Source organism: Mustelus asterias, chromosome 14, assembly GCF_964213995.1.
Source record: "Mustelus asterias chromosome 14, sMusAst1.hap1.1, whole genome shotgun sequence".
NCBI classification, from domain to species: Eukaryota; Metazoa; Chordata; class Chondrichthyes; order Carcharhiniformes; family Triakidae; genus Mustelus; species Mustelus asterias.
This window is the reverse complement of record NC_135814.1, coordinates 89990014-90014879: the sequence shown is the minus strand read 5'-3', so window position 1 is coordinate 90014879 and position 24866 is coordinate 89990014. Positions and strand designations below refer to the sequence as shown.

Below are 24866 nucleotides of genomic sequence, written 5' to 3'. Positions count from 1 at the left end.
CTTGGATTTTTTTATGCGCCTTATCAAAAGCCTTCACATCCTTCATAACACATGGTTCCCAGATTAGACACACTGTTCTAGTCGAGGCCAGGCTTATGTTTTATAAAGAATTCACCATGGCATCCTTGCTTTTGTACTCTTATGCCTCTATCTATAAAGCCCACGATCCCATTAGTTTTTTCAACCACTTTCTCAACCTGCTTTGTCACTTTCAACATTTGCACCCCTAGGTCTTTTCATTCCTACACCCACTTTAGAATTGTACCTTTCTGCTTATATTGCTCTCATCACCATAATGTATCTCTTTGATATCACGGCGTTATCAGTAAATTTAATCTGCCACTTGTCTATGTCATCTTGAAGTCTATCATTATCATCCTTACCTTCCACTATAATTCAAGTTATGTCATCAGCAAAATTTGAAATTGCACCCTGTACACCCAGGTTTAAATCATTAACATAGATTAAGAAAGCAGAGATCCTAGCACTGACCTCTGAAGAATAACAGTGTATACCTTCTCCCTATGCAAAATTTCTCATCATCTCAATCCTAAATGGTGAACCTCTTAGCCTGAAACTATGTTAGCTAGTTCTAAACTTGCCAGCCAGAGGAAATATCCCCTCAACATCTACTCCATCAAGCTCTCCCAAAATCCTATGCTTCAACAACCTCTCATTATTCTAAATTTCAGAGAATATACGCCCCTTTTACTCAAGCTTCCTTTACAGGTCAATCTTCTCATCCCAGGAATAAAGCTAGTGAATATTTGTTATACCACTTCGAAGACTGGAAAGTTATTAATGAATGACTGTTTTTATTTAAAGCTTTCTTTACATACATTGCTATCACTATAGGGTTAATTGGCTCTATACAGTGTATAGTGGGTGACTATCCGTGCAAGTGCCATAGTTCGGCATTGGGGCATGAGGAGCCATAGTGGGTGAGTGGGGACATGAGTTAGCATGAATGTAGCATGCTAAGTGTGTGGAGGTTGGCAGGGTGTGAGGGGTGAGGGCTTTTCTGTTTTTATTGTAACTAGGACAAAGACCCACAGCACCAAGGCTGGCCTTTTAAATCAAAAACAGAAAATGCTTGAAAATCTCAGCAGGTCTGACAGCATCTGTGGAGAGAGACTAGTGCCAACATTTCGAGTCCAAATGACCTTTAGTCAGAGCTGGCCTTTTAAATAATCTGCCTCACACCCGGCAGTCCATGGGGCTGGGGCTGCCTCTGAACATTTTCCGAGATCGACGATCCCAACTCCAGCCCACACCTTACCCTGCAATTCCCCCCCCACTGAAAACCCAATGTTTGCGGGCACTTTCTCCTGAGGGTGGGGGGTCCTGACTGTTTTGATGCAATATTTAAATTGGCCCTCCCCATGGTATTCTTCAACTGTTCATTTCAATCTAATATTTTCTCTTAATAACGCAGCAGGCATTTAACAGAACTTCCTTGATCTTGAGATCCTGACCTCTTAAACTGAAAAACAAATTATCAAATAAAACTGAATTAATCAGTCATGAAATATTTGCAAGGCTTGGGGAAAGAACAGAGAAGTGGGGCTACCTGGATAGCTCTTTGATGAACCAGCACAGACAGAATGGGCCAAATTGCCGTCCAGTGCTCTATCATTCTACAAAGCAAATATTTAAACATTAGGTGTTCAAGTTCCTCACCAGCTTATTACCAGGATCACCACCAAAGTAAACTTTACAGGAAAGGCCTGCTGAAAACTCTGACTCTAAGCAATTATTAAACTCCTTGGATCAATATCTGAGTTTTAAAAAGACAGCCACAAAATCAAAATTCAAAACAAAAATACATCATCTATGTCACAAACATACTATTGCAAAAAAAAACCTCAAAATAAAAGCTCTGAATGCAAGAAATTTGAAATAAAAATAGAAAATGCAGAAAATACAGAGCACGTCCCTTCCCATCTCAAGGAGAAAATCTTTCTGGTTGGGATTTGCATGAAAAACGCAGCCAAGTTGCATATTTGCAGCATTTTCTATTTTCAGTGCAATGTGATCTCAAGGCTCAGGTGTCACCTGCAATGATGGTGAAATTATCTGAATCATCCAGTAACATCCCAACCTCAGGAAGATTTCTTCCATGTAGCAGGCCTCAGGAAATCCCAGCAACTGTACCTTTGGGGTAATATAAACTGCAGAAATTTTTTTTAAATGTTACTCCATTTTTAAAGTTACAAAGCCAAGAGTGGACAGGGCAAGCCCTTAATCCATCTCCTTGCTTGCTCCAAAATACAATTCAAATTCAAATTGAATCCAATTCGTGGTCTCCACAAGAAAGACATACAAGATCAAGCTGATAAGAAAAGGCATTGCACCTGATCTTGGGCTTGATCAGATGCTTGATCTTAGCCAAAGGGCCGAGAAGCCATATAAACTGCAGGAAATACAATAGAGGCTGAAGCTTGCAGGGAGACTCTCTTATAAAAGCTGTGATGGGCTGTATTGCTGGTGCATTTTATCATTCAAGTAGAAACACTGAACATTTGGCAAGCACACTTTCAGCAGACTAAAATTCCATTGACAATACTGAGCTTTTGTACATAAGAACATAAGAAATAGGAGCAAGAGCAGGCATTTGGCCCTTAGAGCCTGTTCCACCATTCACTAAGATCATGGTTGATCTTCTATCACAACTCTACCTTCCTGCATGATTCCCACATCCCTTGATTGCATTAATGCCCAAAAGTCTGTCCTGAATATGCTCAATGACTGAGCATCCACAGCTGCTTGGGCTAGAGAATTCCAAAGATTCACAACACTTTGATTGAAGAGATTTTTCCTCATCTCAGTTCTAAATAGCCAACCCCTTATCCCGAGACTGTGACCCCATGTTCTAGATATCCCAGTAACATGCCCCATCTTGATTCCATTTGACTTCTCTCATTTGCCTCTATGCTTCCGAAATGCTCAGCCAGCTGCCTTGTTTCAGAAAGCCACTGGATAGCAATCAGAGGTAGGAAACCTGGCACTTTCCCCTCCCTAACTCAGGTCGTGGGGAAAAATACAACTTTTCCTTTGCTACCCAGGCTTAGGTTAGAAAATTGCCTAGATATGTTCTGTTTACAAAAAGCAAGACAAATCTAATCTAGGCAATTACCATTCCATCACCAACCATGAGCAAAGCGATGGAAACTGGCACCAAATGTTCTTTCACGCGGCACTTACACAGCAACAACCTGCTCACCGATGCTCAGCTTGGGTCCCTGAGACCTCCAGGTCTCAATGAAGTCTTGGTCCAAACACGGATAAAAAAGCTGAACTCAAGAGATGTGTTGAGAGTGACTGCCCTTGACATCAAAACAACATTTGACCAAGTGTGACATCAAGGAGCCCAACAAAACTTGAAGTCAATGGGAACAGGGGAGATGAGGGGTTTGGATTATGAGGAGAGGCTGAGGAGATTGGGTTTGTACTCGTTGGAGTTTAGAAGGATGAGGGGGGATCTTATGGAGACTTATAAGATAATGCGGGGGCTGGATAGGGTGGAGGCGGAGAGATTCTTTCCACTTAGTAAGGAAGTTAAAACTAGAGGACACAGCCTCAAAATAAAGGGGGGTCGGTTTAAGACAGAGTTGAGGAGGAACGTCTTCTCCCAGAGGGTGGTGAATCTCTGGAATTCTCTGCCCACTGAGGTGGTGGAGGCTACCTCGCTGAATATGTTTAAAGCGCGGATGGATGGATTCCTGATCGGTAAGGGTATTAAGGGTTATGGGGATCAGGCGGGTAAGTGGTACTGATCCACGTCAGATCAGCCATGATCTTATTGAATGGCGGGGCAGGCTCGAGGGGCTAGATGGCCTACTCCTGCTCCTATTTCTTATGTTCTTATGTTCTTATGTAAAAGACTCCACTCAGTGAAATCATACCTAGCACAAAGGAAAATGGCTGTGGTTGTGAAAGACCAATCATCTCAGTCCCAGGACATTACTGCAGGAATTTCTCAGGTCCTAGGCTCAGCTGCTTCTTCAATGACCTTCCCTCCATCAAAAGGGTAGGCATAGAGATGTTTGCTCATTATTGCACAGTGAACAATATCATTACAACTCCTCAGGTATTGAAGCAGTCCATCTCTGCATGTAGCAAGAGCTGGACAATACTTAGGCTTTGCGCCTCACACATGCCAGAAAAGACCATCTCCAATCAGAGAGAATTTAACCATCTCCCTGTGACATTCAATGGAAGGCAGCAGTCCACCAACATCTTCTCAAGGGCAAATAGGGTTGGGCAATAAATGCTGGGCTAGCCAGCAATGCAAACATCCCATAAATGATTTCTTTTTTATGTCCAGGACAAAGCAGCCCAACTGATTGGCATTCTATCCATCACCTTAAACAATTACTCTCTCCACAACAGACACATATGGCAGCACTGCATAACATATACAACAACTAACAGAGCCTCCTTCGACAGTACCTTCCAAAGCTGCAGCCTCTACCACCTAGAAGATCAAAGGCAATAGATGTGTTGAATCACCACTGCCTGCAAGTTCCTGTCCAAGGCACAAATCATCCTAACTTTAACTACTACGATTCCTTCACTGTCACTGGGTCAAAATTGTGGAATTCCCTTCCTAACAGCACTGTGGGTGTACCAACTCCAGATGGACCGCATCAGTTCAAGATGGTGACTCACCACCACCTTCCCAAGGGCAATCAGGGATGAGCAGCAAATGCTGGCTTAGCCAGCAACACTGTCCCATGAAAGAATGTTTAAAAATTGGAAGTAATTTTAACTATTAGCATACTGAACATTTTCATGTTATGGTTCAAACTGTCATTGTGAAACAACTTGTTCTCCAACTCATCCAATACTACAGTAAAATACAAATATACAGGTACAGAGTACTGGAGCACTGTCTGGGTTACCATGGTAACCCTCCAAAAATGGATGCAACTTGTGCCACCTTTTAAAGCATTTTTAAAGAGGTATTGAAGTAGGTGTGCCATCCCACACACTCTGGCAAAATGAGACCTAAGTTAGGTAGAGATATTCAATAAAATGGATTTCTACTTGTGGTGAACATGGATTCCCAGTACAGAATAGATTCCAATCTAGGACGCACATGACGGCTCCCCACTATTATTCTAGTGGGGTACTGAGTCCTAACCCCAGGCCCCGTGTGTTCAACGAAAGCCAAATACAACTGGAGTTCTATCAGCAAAGAAGGTGCATAACACAAAGTGTCAAAGTGTCAGCCTTGGTTCGCTGGAGCACACTTACCTCTCAGTCAGGGGGTATTAGGTACAAGTTGCATTCCAGAGACTTCAGCACAGAATCTAGGCTGGTTAGCTCGCTCCTGAATTAATGTTCTCAGTCAGTTTTTTTGAATGTGGAATTTTTGACTCATTGAAAAGACTAGGTCAATTTCAGAACCATAAAGGGTGTAGATACGCAGAGGGACCTGGGTGTGCAAGTCCACAGATCCTTGAAGGTGACGTCACAGGTGGAGAAGGTGGTGAAGAAGGCATATGGCATGCTTGCCTTTATAGGACGGGGCATAGAGTATAAAAGTTGGGGTCTGATGTTGCAGATGTATAGAACGTTGGTTCGGCCGCATTTGGAATACTGCGTCCAGTTCTGGTCGCCACACTACCAGAAGGACGTGGAGGCTTTGGAGAGAGTACAGAGGAGGTTTACCAGGATGTTGCCTGGTATGGAGGGGCTTAGTTATGAGGAGAGATTGGGTAAACTGGGGTTGTTCTCCCTGGAAAGACGAAGGATGAGGGGAGACTTAATAGAGGTGTATAAAATTATGAAAGGCATAGATAGGGTGAACGGTGGGAAGCTTTTCCCCAGGTCGGTGGTGACGTTCACGAGGGGTCATAGGTTCAAGGTGAAGTGGGGGGGAGGTTTAACACAGATATCAGAAGGACATATTTTACACAGAGGGTGGTGGGGGCCTGGAATGCGCTGCCAGGCAAGGTGGTGGAGGCGGACACACTGGGAATGTTTAAGACTTATCTAGATAGCCATATGAACGAAGTGGGAATGGAGGGATACAAAAGAATGGTCTAGTTTGGACCAGGGAGCGGCACGGGCTTGGAGGGCCGAAGGGCCTGATCCTGTGCTGTATTGTTCTTTGTTCTGATCAATTCCACTAATTCATCAACCGTGGTATGTACTGGCTTACATTGAAGGCAGGTGGCCTCAACATTAGGAATGGCAAACATGTTGCTTATGGGGGAGTATCTATTGAAAAATGACATATTACATTAAGATTCTGGTCCAGGTGGAATAGTATACCAGCAACCTGTGGCACATAAATACATTGTGGGTTAAGCGCATTACAGGAAATGATAAACCAAAGTTTCAGGAGGGTGTAAAAGATTCTAGGACACTAAAACAAGAGCAAGGGATTTCTACTGATATTCAAATTATTCGATTATTTACCCCAATGCTTTTTGGGATTGTGCTATGCACAAACCAGCTTCTGCATTTCATTAAATCACTGAAGTATCTACTTTAAACAAAACATTGGTGGGTATGAAGGCTTTGGGATCCTGAGGTTGTGAAAGCCACTATGTAAATAAATACCAGGTTTTTCTTTAAGTTCTTCCCAATATGAGAAAGCCAGAGAAAGTAGCATTATGACAACAGCACTTTACAGCAGGTTGTGTCAACCATTCCACCTGCCTCAATCACCAGCACAGATACGCGTACCCAGCAGTTTGTAGATAACGAGCTTCAGGTGATTAACAACTCGCAGATCAGGAAGAGCGAGTGAGGTTGTAGGAGAGGACGCACAAAGATGTGGTCAGGCTGAGAGCCAGGCGGCATTATTGGCCTTTAGATTGGAACTAGCACAGCTGCAGTAGGCATTTTGCATATTCTTCCTTTCATATATAGCCTACCTACAGCGTGTAGGACACAACATGGGAACATATTGGTGTAAGCGTGAATTTTCCTGTGGCAGGTTACTTCAGAGAAAGCATACTGCCACATAACCATTATGCAACATGGGCTGCAATGCATCAAATTAAAATGACATATGCCAAAAATCTCCAACCTCGTTCATGGCTGGGATTCTCCAGTGCCACTGAAAATGAAAGGAGTTTTGGCTGGAACGCCATAATTTCCTGTTCTTATTGGCAGCATGAGATCGGAGAATCCCGCTCATAGTCTAACTGTTCCTTAGATCCTAATAGCAATGACAAATCAAAATCTGACAAAGTGTGTCAATACTGTAATCCAGAATGTGGATTCAAGGTTGCGGCTTTGTCTCATGTATCTGATACTTAACATATAAAGTATGTGTATAAACTGTCTCCATCTCAATCTCTCTCCACAGATACTGTATGACCTGCTTAGTGTTTCCAGCATTTTCTGTTTTTATTTCAGATTTCCAGCAGCCACAGTATTTTCCATTTGTTCATCACAATCTTTTTGATCAGTGGTCTTCTAAACTTGCCTGTTGTTTCCTTAATCCTAAACTTGAAAACATGGGTTCTTCCTCCTCCCTGCAGCCTCAATGTGTACTGAGTTTCAAATTCCTCTTTCCCACAACCCAGATACCGCCAAACTCCTTTCCTATTTCTATCCCTCTTACAATCTACACATTTTTAAAACTCAAGATTAGCATCAGCTGACTGCTACTCTGACTCAGCTGATCTATATAACTCTTGTCTTACGCTATGTGCCACTGGTTTCTTGATTTTTAAAAAGAAATGCCCAAGTCTCTCATGATTCTTCTCACTGTCCATATTCTCAGAATCAGTAGCCTCCAATCACCTAGGGTGGATAAATGGGGCGGCAGGGTGGCACAGTGGTTAGCACTGCTGCCTCACAGTGCCAGGGACCTGGGTTCGATTCCCGGCTTGGGTCACATTTGCGTGGAGTTTGCACGTTCTCCTCATGTCTGCGTGGGTTTCCCCCGGGTGCTCTGGTTTCCTCCCACAATCCAAAGATGTGCTGGCTAGGTGAATTGGCCATGCTAAATTCTCCCTCAGTGTACCCAAACAGGCGTTGGAGTGTGGCGACTAGGGGATTTTCAGAGTAACTTCATTGCAGTGTTAGTGTAAGCCTACTTGTGACTAATAAATAAACTTTACTTTAAAAAATGCAAACCCCTCTTTTTAAGCTTCCACTTGCTTAAAAAGTATTACATCTACAATTTTTATAATAGAGACAGAGGTTGCTAGAAATACTTAGGAGGTCTAGCAGCAGATGAACAATGAAACTATGGCCAGAATTTTCCATTTAACCTGGTGTTGTTAAAACTCTTACTGTGTTTACCCCAGTCCAACGCCGGCATCTCCACATCAGAATTTTCCGGCCAGTCCTGCTGGTGGGATCTTCTGGTCCAGCCAATGGGTTCATAATACAGGAAACTGATCCTACCGCTGGCCGTGACAGGCCGCCTCCGCGAAACACACAGCAAGAGGCATGGAAGATCGCAGGCCATTAGCTCTGTTTCTCTTTCCACAGATGCTGCTCAACTTGCTGAATATTTCCAGCATTTCTTTTTCAGATTTCGAGCATCCTCAGTATTTGCCTTTTCAAGTTCTTCCAGTTTTGTCAACAGGTCAATAACTTCAAACATTAATTCTTTTTCTCTCATTTTTCGCTTTCATCATAGATAGAACAAAGAACAAAGAAGAACAAAGAAAATTACAGCACAGGAACAGGCCCTTCGGCCTTCCAAGCCGGCACCGACCAAGCTACCCGACTTAACTAAAACCCCCTACCCTTCCGGGGACCATATCCCTCTATTCCCATCCTATTCATGTATTTGTCAAGACGCCCCTTAAAAGTCACTATCGTAGCTGCTTCCACTACGTCCCCCGGCAACGAGTTCCATGCACCCATCATTCTCTGTGTAAAATTCTGCCTCGTACATCTCCTTTAACCCTTGCCCCTCGCACCTTAAACCTGTGCCCCCTAGTAATTGACTCTTCCACCCTGGGAAAAAGCTTCTGACGATCCACTCTGTCCATGCCTCTCATAACCTTGTAGACTTCTATCAGGTCACCCCTCAACCTCCGTCGTTCCATGAGAACAAACCAAGTTTCTCCAATCTCTCCTCATAGCTGATGCCCTCCATACCAGGGCAACATCCTGGTAAATCTTTTCTGTACCCTCTCCAAAGCCTCCACATCCTTCTGGTAGTGTGGCGACCAGAATTGAACACTATATTCCAAGCACGGCCTAACTAAGGTTCTATAAAGCTGCAACATGACTTGCCAATTTTTAAACTCAATACCTCGACCGATGAAGGCAAGCATGCTGTATGCCTTCTTGACTACCTTCTCCACCTGCATTGCCACTTTCAGTGACCTGTGTACCTGTACACCCAGATCCCTTTGCCTATCAATAAATACTCTTAAGGGTTCTGCCATTTACTGTATATTTCCTATTTGTATTAAACCTTCCAAAATGCATTACCTCACATTTGTCCAGATTAAACTCCATCTGCCACCTCTCCGCCCAGGTTTCCAACTGATCTATATCCTGCTGTATCCTCTGATGGTCCTCATCGCTATCTGCAAATCCACCAACCTTTGTGTCGTCCGCAAACTTACTAATCAATCCAGTTACATTTTCCTCCAAATCATTTATATATATTACAAACAGCAACAGAATAAACCACTTACTGCGTGGTACTGATTCCGTTGGGTCAGGCAGTGTATCAAAGTTCTCAGTGAAGTTGACGTTGCACATGTCGGTACTACAGCAGCAGAAGCGGAATGTCCCATTCTGTCTGTGGTTCATTACCACGCACTCAGGAGAGTAGCAGTCCTCTTTGTCTCCCACGTGAGTCCAGCAGCCTTGCATGAAGAAACAAAAAGAGGAATGTAGGCCTGAAATATTGCTGGAGATGTATGATCAGCATGTGAACAAACTGGTTTCTTGTTTATAATGGGCCATTTGTTTGAATGAAATAAGAATCAATGGTCAATCTAGTTAGAGAATGAGCAGCTATTTAGGTAATCGATCGTATTATCACTTGGATTTCAGCAAAGCAAAGTGCTTGCAATGTGAAATCGTACAAAACCATCCAGCAGTATAATTATAGAGTCTGGCCTTCCAAACTTGAATAGTATCTGGAGACAGTATTTTTAGCTGCAGAAGAGTGTGATGCCAGGTTATTTGACTGGAGCAGATCGCTGCTGAGCCTGATCTTGTTCTCTTCCAATGTTCAAACCTGTCAGCTTTCCAGGAGTCTCTGGACAGAAATGTGGAATGGGAATCCTACCTGATTTTCTAAGATTACTCAGGCATTCTACCACTGCCCTGACTGAAATTTGTTGGTTCAGCACAGACCAAGAGTTGATGCTGAGAACTTTGACCTGCATAATTTAATGAATCACAGAATGGTTAGAACATCGGAGTCTGCTGTTTGGTCTACTGTGCCCCTATCAGCTCTCCACAAGAGCAACTCAGCTGTTCCACTCCCCAACATTTTTCCCATACTCCTGCAAATGTTCTCTCTTTGGGTAATCATCCAATTCTTTCTTGAAAACCACCAATGAATCTGCTTCACCCTCTCACTCTCAGGCAGAGTATTCCAGATCCTAACCACTCACTCAGTAAAAGAGTTTTTCCTCACATTACCTTTGGTTCTTTCGACATTCACCTTAAATTGGTGTCTTGTGGTTCTTGAACCTTCCACCAATGGGCATAGTTTCTTTATCCTACTCTATCCAGACCCTGCATGATGTTGAACACCTCTACCAAAACTCCTCTCAACCTTCTCATCCCCAAGGAGAAAAGTTCAAACTTCTACAATCCCCCAATGAAACTGAATCATCCCTAGAACTATTCTCTTAAATCATTTTTGCACCCTCTCTAATGCTTTCACATGCTTCCTAAAATGTGTCCAGAACTGTACGCAATACTTCAGTTGAGCTCAAACTAGTGTTTTATTCACATATATTATAACTTCCTTGCTTTTGTACTCTACTTATAAAGCCCTTGAACCCATATCCTTATCAACCACTTTCTCAACCTGCCCTGCACCTTTATTTTGTATTGCTTCAGCACATTCTTCACACTTCTCTGCATTAAATGTTATCTGCCATGTATCCACCCAGTCCACCAGTCTGTCTATGTCCTCTTAGAGCCCATTACTATCCTCCTCACAGACTACTATTCTTCCAAGTTTTGTATTATCCGCAAATTTTGAAATTGCGCTCTACACTCTCAAATCTAGGTCATTAACCTAGATCAAGAAAATCTCTCTCATTCCCTGTTACTCAGCCAACTTCATATCCATCCTGCCACTGTCCCTTTTACTCTATGGGCTTCAATTTTGCTGATAAGTCTATTATGTTGTAATTTAACAAACACTTTTTGGAAGTCCATGTACACCACTACAATCAGATGACCATCAAGCCTCTGTTACCTCATCAAAAACTCTATCAGATCAAAGATCAATTTCCTTTAACCAATCCATGCTAGCTTTCCTTAATTAGTCCACATTTGTCAAAGTGATGGCTAATATTGCCACAGATTATCATTTCTGAAAGCTTTCCCAACCACCAAGGTTAAACTGACTAATCTGTCGTTGTTGGGCTTATCATAGAATCCCTACAGTGCAGAAGGAGGCCATTCGGCCATCGAGTCTGCACCGACAACAATCCCACCCAGGCCCTATTCCCATAACCCCGCACATTTATCCTGCTAATCCCCTGACACTAGGGTCAATTGACATGGCCAATCAATCTAACCCGCACATTTTTGGAATGTGGGAGGAAACCGGAGCACCCAAAGGAAACCCACGAAGACACGGGGAGAACATGCAGACTCCACACAGACAATGACCTGAGGCTGGAACTGAACCCAGGTCCCTGGTGCTGTGAGGCAGCAGTGCTAACCACTGTGCCTCCATCCCACTCAAGAGTATCCTTTACACCCTTTCACGAACAAGGGCATAACATTTCCGATTCTCCAGTCTTTTGGCCCCACCCCTATTTCTAAGGAGGATTGGAAAATATGGCCAGTGCCTCTTGGTGGTCAGTGCCACCTTTATTCAACATCATGCAGGGTCTAGATAGAGTAGGATAAAGAAACTATTCCCATCGGCGGCACAGTAGCACAGTGGTTAGCACTGTTGCTGCACAGCTCCAGGGACCTGGGTTCGATTCCCAGCTTGGGTCACTGTCTGTGTGGAGTTTGCACATTCTCCTCGTGTCTGCGTGGGTTTCCTACGGGTGCTCCTGTTTCCTCCCACAGTCCAAAGATGTGCAGTTTAGGTCGATTGGCCATGCTGAAATTGCCCCTTAGTGTCCTGAAATGCATAGGTTAGAGGAATTAGTGGGTAAATATGTTGGGATATGGGGGTAGGACCTGGGTGGGATTGTGGTCGGTGCAGACTCGATGGGCCCAATGGCCTCTTTCTGCACTGTAGGGATTCTATTCTATGATTATTTCCCTCGAAGGCATTTGATCTAATCCTGGCGACTGGTCAACTTTAAGTACTGCCAGCCTTTCTGATACCTCCACTATCAATTTTTAACTCATCCGGTGCCTCCACTACCTCTTCATTATGACTTTGACAGCATCTTCCTCTCTGTACTCATGTAGTCCCTCGGCCATGTCCTCTGCCTCCATGAAGAAATCCCCTAATCAGCTTCACTCCTTTATAAACTTCCTTTTACAATTTAAATATCTACAGAGGACATTTGGATTCTCTTTCATGTTAGTTGCCAGTCTCTTTTCATACATTTGCTTTGTTTATTTATTTGTTCACTTCTGCTCTGAATTTTGTACATTCAGCCTATTTCTCACTTGATAATCAACGTGACTGGTGTCATGCGCACCCTTTTTCTGTTTCATCTTACTCTGTATCTCTTTCATCATCTAGAGAGCTCTGGTTTTGTTTGTTTTATCTTTCCACCTCCTGGGAATGAACCTCGATTGCCTTTAAACTTCCTGTTTAAAGGCAGCCAGCTTTTCACTATGAAATTGGGAAATTTATAAAGAATTGGAACTTCTGCGCAAGATGGCACAATGTGGTATGAAGTAGATGGTTCACTGTGATTTTGTAGGTGAAGGACAGCTTCCAGCTTCCTCCCCCACACTTCACATTGTCAGGAAGTGGAAGGAATGACTGGTCCAGATTGTACCAAAACTGTGGATGTGGAGAATAGGTGACTGAGCAAACATGCTCTATGCTATTTAATGTACTTTTTGAAGTATTTGTTGCCTTTTGTTTTTCTCAAGCCTCACCTACTCACTTTGTTTGGCAATAAGTCAATAGGACTCATTTCCAAGCCCACTCTGCAGTTCAGTGGACTCTCACTTCAGGGTGAAATCCAGCCCAAACTAAGTCTCTTCTGTCTGATGACTCCAATGATCCTATATGAAGTGAGTGTGGCAGTCACAACCTAGTTCTCAGAGGCCTTATTTTGGCACAAATCGCAATCTCTCACAGAGGTTAAAGGATGTCAAACTGTGACTGTTGTTTTGGGGTTTGGGGCACACTGAGGGATCTTTACTCCACACCTAATTATGCTCTACTTAAACCTGCCTAATGATGACATTAAGTAAAATGAGGCTGTCACGGTAGCTTTTACATTTGTGCTCTGGGACTTTTCATTCAGTGTTTGTGGCAACGTCACACATTTACAGAGCATGGTGCCATTGCATTGCTATGCTATGCTGCTTATCCATCAGTATACATTGTGTACATAAGTACATAATTTAATTCATATAGGGCTGATGTTCACTAATATTTTGGTAGGACATGTAGATGTGTGAAACATTCATTTTGTTTATTTAATGTGTCTCTTCCACAAAGTCTGCAAGTTGGATGGGAAGTACATTCCATACTAATGCAAAGCCACTGCTCAATGACGAATCCAGATTCCTCAATGAGGCAGATGTCAAATATACTGAATAAATTTTGCAAAGCCGAATGGATATCCAGTGGACAAATAGCTGGCGAAATGGACTGCATTACTGTTAAAACACTCTGGGTCTCAGTTGTTCCCAATATATCTGTTGGCTCTCGAAGGCAGTGGAGATGGCATCACCGGGCCAGAGAGAGGAATTTACACCACACAGGAGAGCCCAGTGCAATTGGCATCGGAATGGAAACTGCAGCAGTAGTACTGTGGTGTCCTAGAGTTTATTCATCTGCACAGGGACAGACTGCAACCCTAATGAGCATGTTTGAGCTGCTGATGCAATGAAATATCCTCCTAAGTTGCCAGCCACAGTGATTGCAAGACGAACCGCTAATTTTGGGAGATGTGAACCAAATCCAGGAGAGTTGGGAATTCTCATTCGCCATGGTGCAATATTGATTACAGGATTTCAGGCCTGACACACTTCATGAACCAAGTGAGAATTTGTACAATGTTACCAACAGTACTGGGGAAGTGGGTAGCCAATTACTAAGTTTGATGAGGGACATAATTCTGTCCTACTGTGTGTGCAACTTCCACTCAAGATATCATTCACCAAAGAAAGTGTCCAAATCCTGGAGAGATGCTCACCTTGTTTCATTATGCGGACCCCTCCATCCCGCATCTTTTCCCACAGTCCATAACACTGACTTCCTTTCTCACACAAGACAGTGCCATTGTCCCGGTTAATGCGTTCCTCGCTGATGCCTTGAACCTCGGAGTCTCTAAAGGCACAAAGCCTCTCACCACTCTGGGCAGCTAGGAACATAAATAAAAATGAGGACAATATTACAAAATAAGGCTATTTATTACTGAGGCAAACATTCCAAACAAAACTGTAAAAATTTCACTCAGATTTAGTAATCTGAGTTACTAAATTCCAAGATAATGGATTAAAAGTAACCAAGAACAGCCAATTCCCTTCTGTTCACAGTACTATGTTCATAGAACAAAGAACAGTACAGCACAGGAAACAGGCCCTTCAGCCCTCCAAGCCTGTGCCGCTCCTTGGTCCAACGAGACCAATCGTTTGTATCCCTCCATTCCCAGGCTGCTCATGTGACTATCCAGGTAAGTCTTAAACAATGTCAGCGTGCCTGCCTCCACCACCCTACTTGGCAGCGCATTCCAGGCCCCCACCACCCTCTGTAAAAAACATCCCTCTAATATCTGAGTTATACTTCGCCCCTCTCACCTTGGAACAAATATCATGCAACAAATATCATTGTGATTTGTCTTTTAGTTGTACATGATGAATTGCTTGAAAATTAACCATTTTCATTGCATTGCACTTTTCTGTTTACAAGCTTTATTATTCTTTTTACCTACAACTAAAAACCACACATCAAATCTAATTGCTTTGTATAAGCACTCATTATCATCCACATTGTGGCCTGCCTACTGACACCTCAAATTTAATGTATTTCATGGTAAGGAAAGGTAATTCTTATGTTTATTGTTGCTTTTCAAGGACAAGCAACCTGCAACATAAGGAAGATGTGGGAATACTATCTCACCCACCTACACAATGGAAACACTACAGATCCTGGGTGAAAGGAGGCCACACAGGGAGTTTGAGATGTGGAATTGGAGAAAAGTTCATCATGAGGCTGCTTCTTTTCCTTCTAATCCTACTTTACCTCGTATTATATTTAGCAAGCCAGATCATGAAATGTACCAGTCATCCTAATGACAAATGAACATTCCTACCGAGCAGTACATTTTTTTCAGTGCATCGGGCCCTACCAGCACTTAATGCTCAATTCACAACGTCCCTCACTCTCTCCCAGAAATATACACTCAAAGTGAATTAGTGGGCAGGTAGAGGAAAAGGCATTCAGTAACACAGCATGCGTAAATAAGAACAGCAAGCAGCATCAAGAGTATGTTGCTGATAAATGATCAGCAGATGAACGTGCTGGACTGAGGAACTTAGGGAGCCAGGTTTCATACGGTTTGTTTTTAAAAGAAGGATGGCGACAGAGTATTAATGCTATAGGATCATTTCAGAAAGAGTGTTCAATAACATTAAGTGTAGGAACCCAATATCTCCATATGCAGTGCAACAGTGGGTGGCTTTATAACACCAAAATTCAAACTGCAGCATGTGGCAACTGCAGGGTTATCTACAGTGGAAGCCCAAAGAAAGGTCTGTCCTGCTAATTCCATTGATACTTAGATTGCTAGAGCTTGGTGTGCCAGATTAGACTCTAAGCAATTAGGGTTGGCTGGAGGCAAGCTTCTTATAAGTTTGTATGTTTGATATGTATTGGATTCTGCTTCCACCTAGATCTGCAAAGGCATTTGTCCAGTTCTAGTGGAATGGCAAGAATGGGCATATGTGATGCTGCTCTTTCTCAGAATAGTCCTACATACTAGTCCCTCCACAAACTTTTGGCATATGTGGCCAAATGAATACAGATTCAGGCTACAGCACAAGCATTTCAACCTGTAACTGCTTGTTTGCAGGACTCAAATACTGTGAAACAAGGATCATTCAGTCCATGGATTATTGAAAAGCAGAGCCTATCTGCTTTTGGAACTCTAACCACTGTAGGAGCATCTCGAAGAAGCATTTAAGAGTTCAGCCATCCCTCGATTTGAAGGCGATGTCTATTCAGGTCGCAAATTTCTGCTATGTGTCTTCATGTGACTGAACAGGCCAATTCTTGACTGCACATCTTTGGACACAAGCAGGATCCAGAGTGCAGGATTTGTTGCCTCTTCTTTCCTTCTCTGCTACCCCTCTGCCTGGGATATCGGTACTCAAAGTAACAATACAGCTTGATGAACGAGTTGTTGCCATCCTGAACGATTGGTAGCAAGCTTCTCCCAGTCATTAAGGTCAATGTTACTCGCCTGCTCAGTGTCTTTCAGAATTTTTCATCCTCCCCTGGACAATGGGTCATTTTAGCATTAAGAGACCAGGACCTGGTAGGAGATAGTTTGGGCACCCATGCAGCACAGCTTCTTATTAAAATGATATTTGCATTAAAGTGGTGGGTACATTGTTTGCACTAAGGTTTGAAAATTGCTTCAATCAAGTATCATAAACGGAGCTATGCTAGTTAACGCACATTGAGGAGAGAGCCTGTAGAATATGGTGGGAAAGGACAAGATGTACACAGAAATGTTCATGCAGTAAGCAGCCAGACCTGATAACAGTCTCCACTGCAGCTATTAATGCGCTGTACAGTCTGCACAGTTGCTGTATCCCGTCACACGTCGCTAATCATCCTGGGCAAGTCGATTCAATTGCTAACTGTGGATCATAATGCCTCCACGCTTTGCCTGATAAATTCATGCACATTTGAGTGGCTTTTGTTACAGATGTTACCTATGACATACAAGGGAAGTTGAAACAGTCAATTAACATCTGCACAAGCACACCTTCCAGTTGGGAATGGGAATGGAAGTGGGAGTTTCAGCTATTATCTTACATTTTCCTAACCCAGGGATATTGTGGGCATTTGTAGTGATTTACTTGCAAGTCTGACAGATACAAAACAATAGTGGAACATCGGACCTTTTGGTCTATACTTGTCTTAGTATCCTTTGACTGACATTTGATAGCTTCCAGTGTATTAAAGTAACAGTTGTAATAAAAATAATCCTTTCAGAATAGGTTTTGACAGTTTTGTTGTGTTTTAAGTTAATGATTTGTCTCATGACTGTAAATGTTCCTGGATTTTAGCGTGACAGATCTATCAATACATCATTGCTCAAGTCTGGAATGAGACTTCCTTATTTTGGTTTAAAACCATTTTGATGTATCTGAGAAAATTCTATTTCTTAAATAGATTTATAATGAGTCACAATCTTCTAATTGTAAGTCTTACTCCTAACATTTCACTAAAGAGACACTCAGGCCTGTCAAACCTGTTGGTTGACCACATGTTGTGAGACAGAGTGTTTTGTGCCAAAGCTGTGATCATCACTCAAAGGTAGCAAAATCACATCCAGCTCAAAAAAACAATTGTACACAAACATCGAAAAAACATGCACAGACACGACAGGGAATACACATAAACAAAAACATACACATCAACACACGGGGCAACATTTCACACGCGACGTTCGTACTTGGCAGGTGAAACCAGAAGTAGCCGCGTTTCCCAGTTCCACCCACGATCAATTAGTAATTGCGATATTACGCTGGCTGGCTATTTAGGTGGCTGAGTGCCCAGCCAAGTCTCTGAGCACACCCTTCCATGTGGTGCCTGCTCAGGCCTCACTCGCCAGAGAATGATCACCAAGGTCATCTGTGCCAACCAGGCATCAAAATCATCAACGTGCCTGTCATGCCACTGACAGCGAAGGGGAGTTGGTACCCAGACATAGCACCTGCAAACATACGTTGAAGATAGAATGAGTGCAACCATGGGTCTGCAGAGGGTGGTTTTGTTTCCTTTTCCTATCACTGTATATTTTTGATGATCCAAGTGGATATTTTCGCTTTGTTTTATGTTATTGTTCTCACCATAAATTACTTATTGTTCATAAGCCATCAGTGTCCTTTTGCACAAATGGTTTCAGCCTTATAAATGGCTGTGGAGAGGCATTCATAGAACATAGAACATTACAGCGCAGTACAGGCCCTTCGGCCCTCAATGTTGCGCCGACCTGTGAAACCAATCTAAAGCCCATCTAACCTACACTATTCCAATATCATCCATATGTTTATCCAATGACCATTTAAATGCCCTTAATGTTGGCGAGTCCACTACTGTTGCAGGCAGGGCATTCCACGCCCTTACTACTCTCTGAGTAAAGAACCTACCTCTAACATCTGTCCTATATCTATCACCCCTCAATTTAAAGCTATGTCCCTTCGTGCTAGCCATCACCATCCGAGGAAAAAGGCTCTCACTGTCCACCCCATCTAATCCTCTGATAATCTTGTATGCCTCTATTAAGTCACCTCTTAACCTTCTTCTCTCTAACGAAAACAGCCTCAAGTCCCTCAGCCTTTCCCCATAAGACCTTCCCACCATACCAGGCAACATCCTGGTAAATATCCTCTGCAACCTTTCCAATGCTTCCACATCCTTCCTATAATGTGGCGACCAGAAATGTACGCAATACTCCAAGTGTGGCCGCACCAGAGTTTTGTACAGCTGCAAGCTGCAATCATGGCTCCAAAACTCAATCCCTCTACCAATAAAAGCGAACACACCGTAACGCCTTCTTAACAACCCTATCAACCTGGGTGCCAACTTTCAGGGATCTATGCACATGGACACCCAGATCTCTCTGCTCATCCACACTACCAAGTATCTTACCATTAGCCCAGTACTCTGTATTCCTGTTACTCCTTCCAAAGTGAATCACCTCACACTTTTCCGCATTAAACTCCATTTGCCACCGCTAGCCCAGCTCTGCAGCTTATCTCTGTCCCTCTGTAACCTGCAACATCCTTCCGCACTGTCCACAACTCCACCGACTTTAGTGTCATCCGCAAATTTACTAACCCATCTTCTACGCCCTCATCCAGGTCATTTATAAAAATGACAAACAGCAGTGGCCCCAAAACAGATCCTTGCGGTACACCACTAGTAACTGAACTCCAGGATGAACATTTCCCATCAACCACCACCCTCTGTCTTCTTACAGCTAGCCAATTTCTGATCCAAACCGCTAAATCACCGTCAATCCCATGCGTCCGCATTTTCTGCAATCGCTTACCATGGGGAACCTTATCAAACGCTTTACTGAAATCCATATACACCACATCAACTGCTTTACCCTCATCCACCTCTTTGGTCACCTTCTCCAAGAACTCAATAAGGTTTGTGAGGCACGACCTACCCTTCACAAAACCGTGTTGACTATCCCTAATCAAATTATTCCTTTCTAGATGATTATAAATCCTAATAATCCTTTCCAAAACTTTGCCCACAACAGAAGTAAGGCTTACTGGTCTATAATTACCAGGGTTGTCTCTACTCCCCTTCTTGAACAAGGAGACAACATTTGCTATCCTCCAGTCTTCTGGCACTATTCCTGTAGACAATGACGACATAAAGATCAAAGCCAAAGGCTCTGCAATCTCCTCCCTAGCCTCCCAGAGAATCCTAGGATAAATCCCATCCGGCCCAGGGCACTCATCTATTTTCACACTTTCCAGAATTGCTAACACCTCCTCCTTATGAACCTCATGCATTCGGGGTATCAACCTTTATTAATAAGGCAGTTGGGCTCATGGAATGGTTACGTATGAGGTATTTGGGATTGGGGTGGTGCCCATCAACTCTGACGGAGGATAGAGCATGCCAGCATCGCCATAAAAGCACTGAATCAGGACTTCCCTGGAGTCCCTGCCCCACTGGATGTTCCTGATTTCAGCCTCCTCGTCTTCACCTTCTGGCTGCCCGGAATCTGCATCTGATTCGATGTCGGGTGTACTTGTCTGAAGCAGGTGCAGCATCAACGTCTTCCTGGTCCAAAGGTTCACCCCTGAAGAGAATGAAATTATGAAGAGTGCAGCATATAATGATGTTGAGCGACACTCGCTCAAACAGATACTGCAGGGCTGTATCGGTTCAGGCATCGGAACTTATCTTCAACAGCCCAATGGTCCTCTCCACAACCTCACTTGCGGATACATGACAGTGGTTGCATCTTTCTGTCCTTGGATGCCTGACAGGCATCGTCAGCCACCTTTTCAACAGATAACTCTGGTCACCAATCACCCATTGAGACAAGCTGGAGCAGTGAAGTTTTTGCGAATGCTGCAGTATGCAGGCGTCATGAGAACTACCCGGGTACCTTGGATAGACCTGCAGAATTTAGATCTTGTGGTCACAGACTATCTGAATGTTCATGAGAGAAAATCCTTCCCCTTGACAAAGGCTCCTGGCTGGTGCCTTGATGGCTACATGGATGCAATCAATGGAATCTTGGATGTGGGGGAATCCTGCAATTGCGGTGAAGCCTCCAGCCCGCTCAGTCTGGCTGACTTGGTCTGTCCTGAAATGAAGGAATGTTCTCACCCAGAGAACAGAGCATCAGTCACCAGCTTCACATAGCCACGTGCAGTTGACTGTGATATGCCGCAAAACTCTCTCTCTCTCTCAGAGCCCTGGAATGATCTGGAGGCACAAACGTTTATTGCCACAGTGGCCTTCAGAGCCACGGGCTCGTATTGGAGGTATCTCCAGGCCAATCATCTGGTCGTTATGGCTTCCCTTGAAAGTCATAGCCTCCTGTGGCACTGGACCTCTATCACGTTCAGGTAGTTTGATCGCAACCTGTATATCCTGGCAGCTGGATAGTGGCATCTTCTCCACCTTGCCCTCCCCGCTGGCCCTGATTAACTTGTGCCTGCATATCTGCCTGAGAGTGATGCCTGTGATCACCAGGCCTCCTTTCTCTTTGTTGCGCGTCCTCCTCAGAGTATATTATACTCACCTGCAGGTATGCAAATAGGACTGACCCGTGTGCAGAGGGTAACAGAAGGACCCAAATCTCCAGTGTCAGGAAGACAGCAATGTCCACACTATGATGAACCCTACACGGAAAGAACACTCTCAATCCTCACAAACACCCCCTCACCTCACACCCAAAAAACTCTTCAACCTACCTTTGCTCCAGTCCCCTTTTATGTTGCCCTTGACTGAGAAAAGTGCAAGAAAGTTGGTCCATGTGCCTGTGCTGCCATGCAACGAACTTAAAATCGCATGGGCAATGTAATATACCAGTCAATTGGGCAGATAATCCCCTTAAGTAATAAGGCAGATTGTCAGTGGGCACACTGCCTATCCGTGCCTGCACCCACCAAACGAGATATTGTGTGAGTGCACGATGATGTTGGGATGCAAGCACAAAGTCATCATGCACTAATTCACACACTTCTGGGTCAGGCGGTGCCCACCCTGTACACATAAAATTCTGCCCATGGTGCAAAGCAAGTATTTTAAAACAAAGAAAATCACAAGCAAGAATACTCACACACAGACAGAACATGCCAAGTGTACTGAACCGTGTGCTACTATGCAACAACTTGCATTTTGAAAGTTCTTTTAACATAATACCCAAGGTGCTTCACAAGGGCTTTATCAAATCAACTTGTCCTGGTCCCCCCCATGCCGACACTATAGTTAAAAAAGCCCACCAATGCCTCCACTTTCTCACAAGACTAAGGAAATTTGGCACGTCAGCTACGACTCTCACCAACTTTTACAGATGTACCATAGAAAGCATTCTTTCTGACTGTATCACAGCTTGGTATGGCTCCTGCTCTGCCCAAGATTGCAAGGAACTACAAAAGGTCGTGAATGTAGCCCAATCCATCACGCAAACCAGCCTCCCATCCATTGACTCTGTCTACACTTCCCGCTGCCTCAGCAAAGCAGCCAGCATAATTAAGGACCCCACGCTTGCCGGACATTCTCTCTTCCACCTTCTTCCTTCGGGGAAAAAGATACAAAAGTCTGAGGTCACATACCAACCGACTCAAGAACAGCTTCTTCCCTGCTGCTGTCAGGCTTTTAAATGGACTTACCTTGCATTAAGTTGATCTTCTCTACACCCTAGCTATGACTGTAACACTACATTCTGCACTCTCTCGTTTCCTTCTCTATGAACAGTATGTTTTGTCTGTATAGCGCGCAAGAAACAATACTTTTCACTGTATGTTAATACATGTGACAATAATAAATCAAATCAAATCAGAATAAAATTTGATAAAGATCCACTTCAGTTATTGCAGGGGACAGAGTTCTTACTGGGGGAAGCATTGGTTGACTGAGAGCCAATGTACGTCAGGAAGAATAGAGGTGGTAGATGAACAGGACTTTATGTCAGTTAGGGTACAAGCAGCAGAGCTTTGGATCAGCTGCAGTTTACAGAGGGTGTAGGATGGAAGCCTGGCCAGAAAAGCATTGAAATAGTCAACTTTGCAGGTGACAAAAGTATGAACAATGCTTTCAGTAACAGATGAACTGAGGCAAGGATAGAGAAATATGATATGACAGAGGTGACGGTAGGCAGTAATGCAGCAGATGTGATGTTGGAAGATCATCTCAGGGTCAAGCAAGGCACCAAGGCTGCAAACAGTCTGGCTCAGCCTCAGATAGTGGCCAAGTACTGAAGATAACTGCTTTTGGTCTTCCTAATATTTAGTTGGATTAAATTTCTGCTCACTTAATACTGGATGTCAGACAACTAACATGACAAATCAGAAACAGTGGAGGGATTAACAGAGGTAGTCATCAAGCAGAGCTGGGTGCCCTGGTTAGAATCTGACATTGCATTTTCAAGTGATGGTGATGAGGGGCTCCACATGGATGCGAAATAGGAGAGAGAACAGGAAGAGAAGTCATTGCAGGTGACTTTCTGACTATGACTGGATAAGAACAGGACCAGACAAGTGCAGTCATATCCAGTTGGACGATGGGGAAGATATATTAGAGGAAGGGATTGTGGTCTACCATGAGAGTAGCAGTGGAAGGGTACTTTTCTAACTGGAGGTCTGTGACAAGCGGTGTTCCACAAGGATCAGTGCTGGGGCCTCTGTTGTCTGTAATATGTATAAATGATTTGGAGGAAAACATAGGTAGTCTGATTAGTAAATTTGCAGATGATCAAAAATTGGGGGAGCAGCGGATATTGAGGAGGATTGTCAGAGGCGGCTGGAGACCTGGGCCAAAAGATGACAGATGGACAAATGCGAGATGATGCGATTTGGAAGGTCCACTGCAGCAGGAAAGTATTCAGTAAATGGTTGAGCCCTTAGAAATATTAGCATACAGAGGGATCAAGGTGTGCAGATCCACAGTTCCCTGAAAGTGGCAACTCAGGCGAACAAGGTGGTCAAGGCGGCGTATGGCATGCTGGCCTTCATCAATCAGGGCGTTGAGTATAGGAATTGGAAAATCATTTGCAGCTGTATATGACTTTGGTTAGGCGGCATTTGGCATACTGTGTACAATTCTGGATGTAACACTACCGGAAAGATATTGATGCATTGGAGAGGGTGCAGAAGAGATTTACTGGGATGTTGCCTGGTTTGGAAGATATGGACTATGAAGAAAGGTTGAACAAACTTGGATTGTTTTCATTGGAGCATCGGAGGATGAGGGGGAACCTGATAGAGGTTTACAAGATTATGACAGGCTTGAATAGAGTGGATAGTGGGAGTTTTTTCCCCCAGGGTCAAAGAGTCAATTATTCGGGGGCATAGATTGAGAGTGAGGGGGGAAAATTTAAAAGAGATGTAAGGGGCAAGTTTTTCACAGAGGGTGGTGAATGTCTGGAACGCGCTGCCAGAGGTGGTGGTGGAAGCAGATTCTGTAACAATGTTCAAGAGGCATTTGGATAAATACATGAATAGGCAAGGAATAGAGGAATATGGACCACATCGAGGCAAGAAAATATTGGATTAGAGAGGCATCTGTGTCGGCACAGACTTGGTGGGCCGAAGGGCCTGTTCCTGTGCTATACTGTTCTTTGTTCTATGACAAAGGATACAGATAGATCAAGAAAATCTGACGAAGGAACAGTGCTCTGAAAGCTTGTGATCTCAGATAAACCTGTTGGACTATAACCTGGTGTCGTGTGACCTCTCATCAAGAAAATGAGGAGGAGCAGATTACCACATCCAGTCATAGGGGAAATCTTTTCTCACTTTGATAAAGACCATTTTAGTGCTGTGGCAAAGTCAGAAATCTGATTTGAGGAGTTTAAACACAAAGCTGCGGGAGAGATGGACATAGGTTCGGAAGGCAACAACATATTAAAGGGCTTTGGAGGAGAAAGAGAGTTTGGAGATAGAGTGATAATTTGCAAGTACAGATGGGTCAAGCAGCTGAGGCCTGTTGCTTGCAATTTCTGTGCCACATGGGAACTTCAGGGCACTTCATGCGTCCTCGGGGATCTTCTGCATAGGAAGACACTCCAGATACTTGAGCTCGACTCAGGATTTCCAAGTTTGAGGGGCAGCCAGAGTCACTGTGGAACATCAGAGAGGCTGAAAGTTTC

General features: G+C 43.7%; 1 protein-coding gene and 1 pseudogene across 1 annotated transcript in view; both read right to left on the bottom strand.

Annotated features, from left to right (window-relative positions):
* The window catches only part of bmpr2b (bone morphogenetic protein receptor, type II b (serine/threonine kinase)), a 277954-nt gene that overhangs the window by 125841 nt on the left and 127247 nt on the right, over positions 1 to 24866 (bottom strand). The window contains exons 2-3 of the mRNA XM_078228877.1: positions 14478 to 14645; positions 9630 to 9803 (exon numbers count right to left, since the gene is read on the bottom strand). Of these exons, the coding sequence (XP_078085003.1) occupies positions 9630 to 9803; positions 14478 to 14645 (342 nt within the window). The remainder of the gene's footprint in view (positions 1 to 9629; positions 9804 to 14477; positions 14646 to 24866) is intronic.
* LOC144504153 (U2 spliceosomal RNA) lies at positions 2189 to 2408 on the bottom strand (annotated as a pseudogene).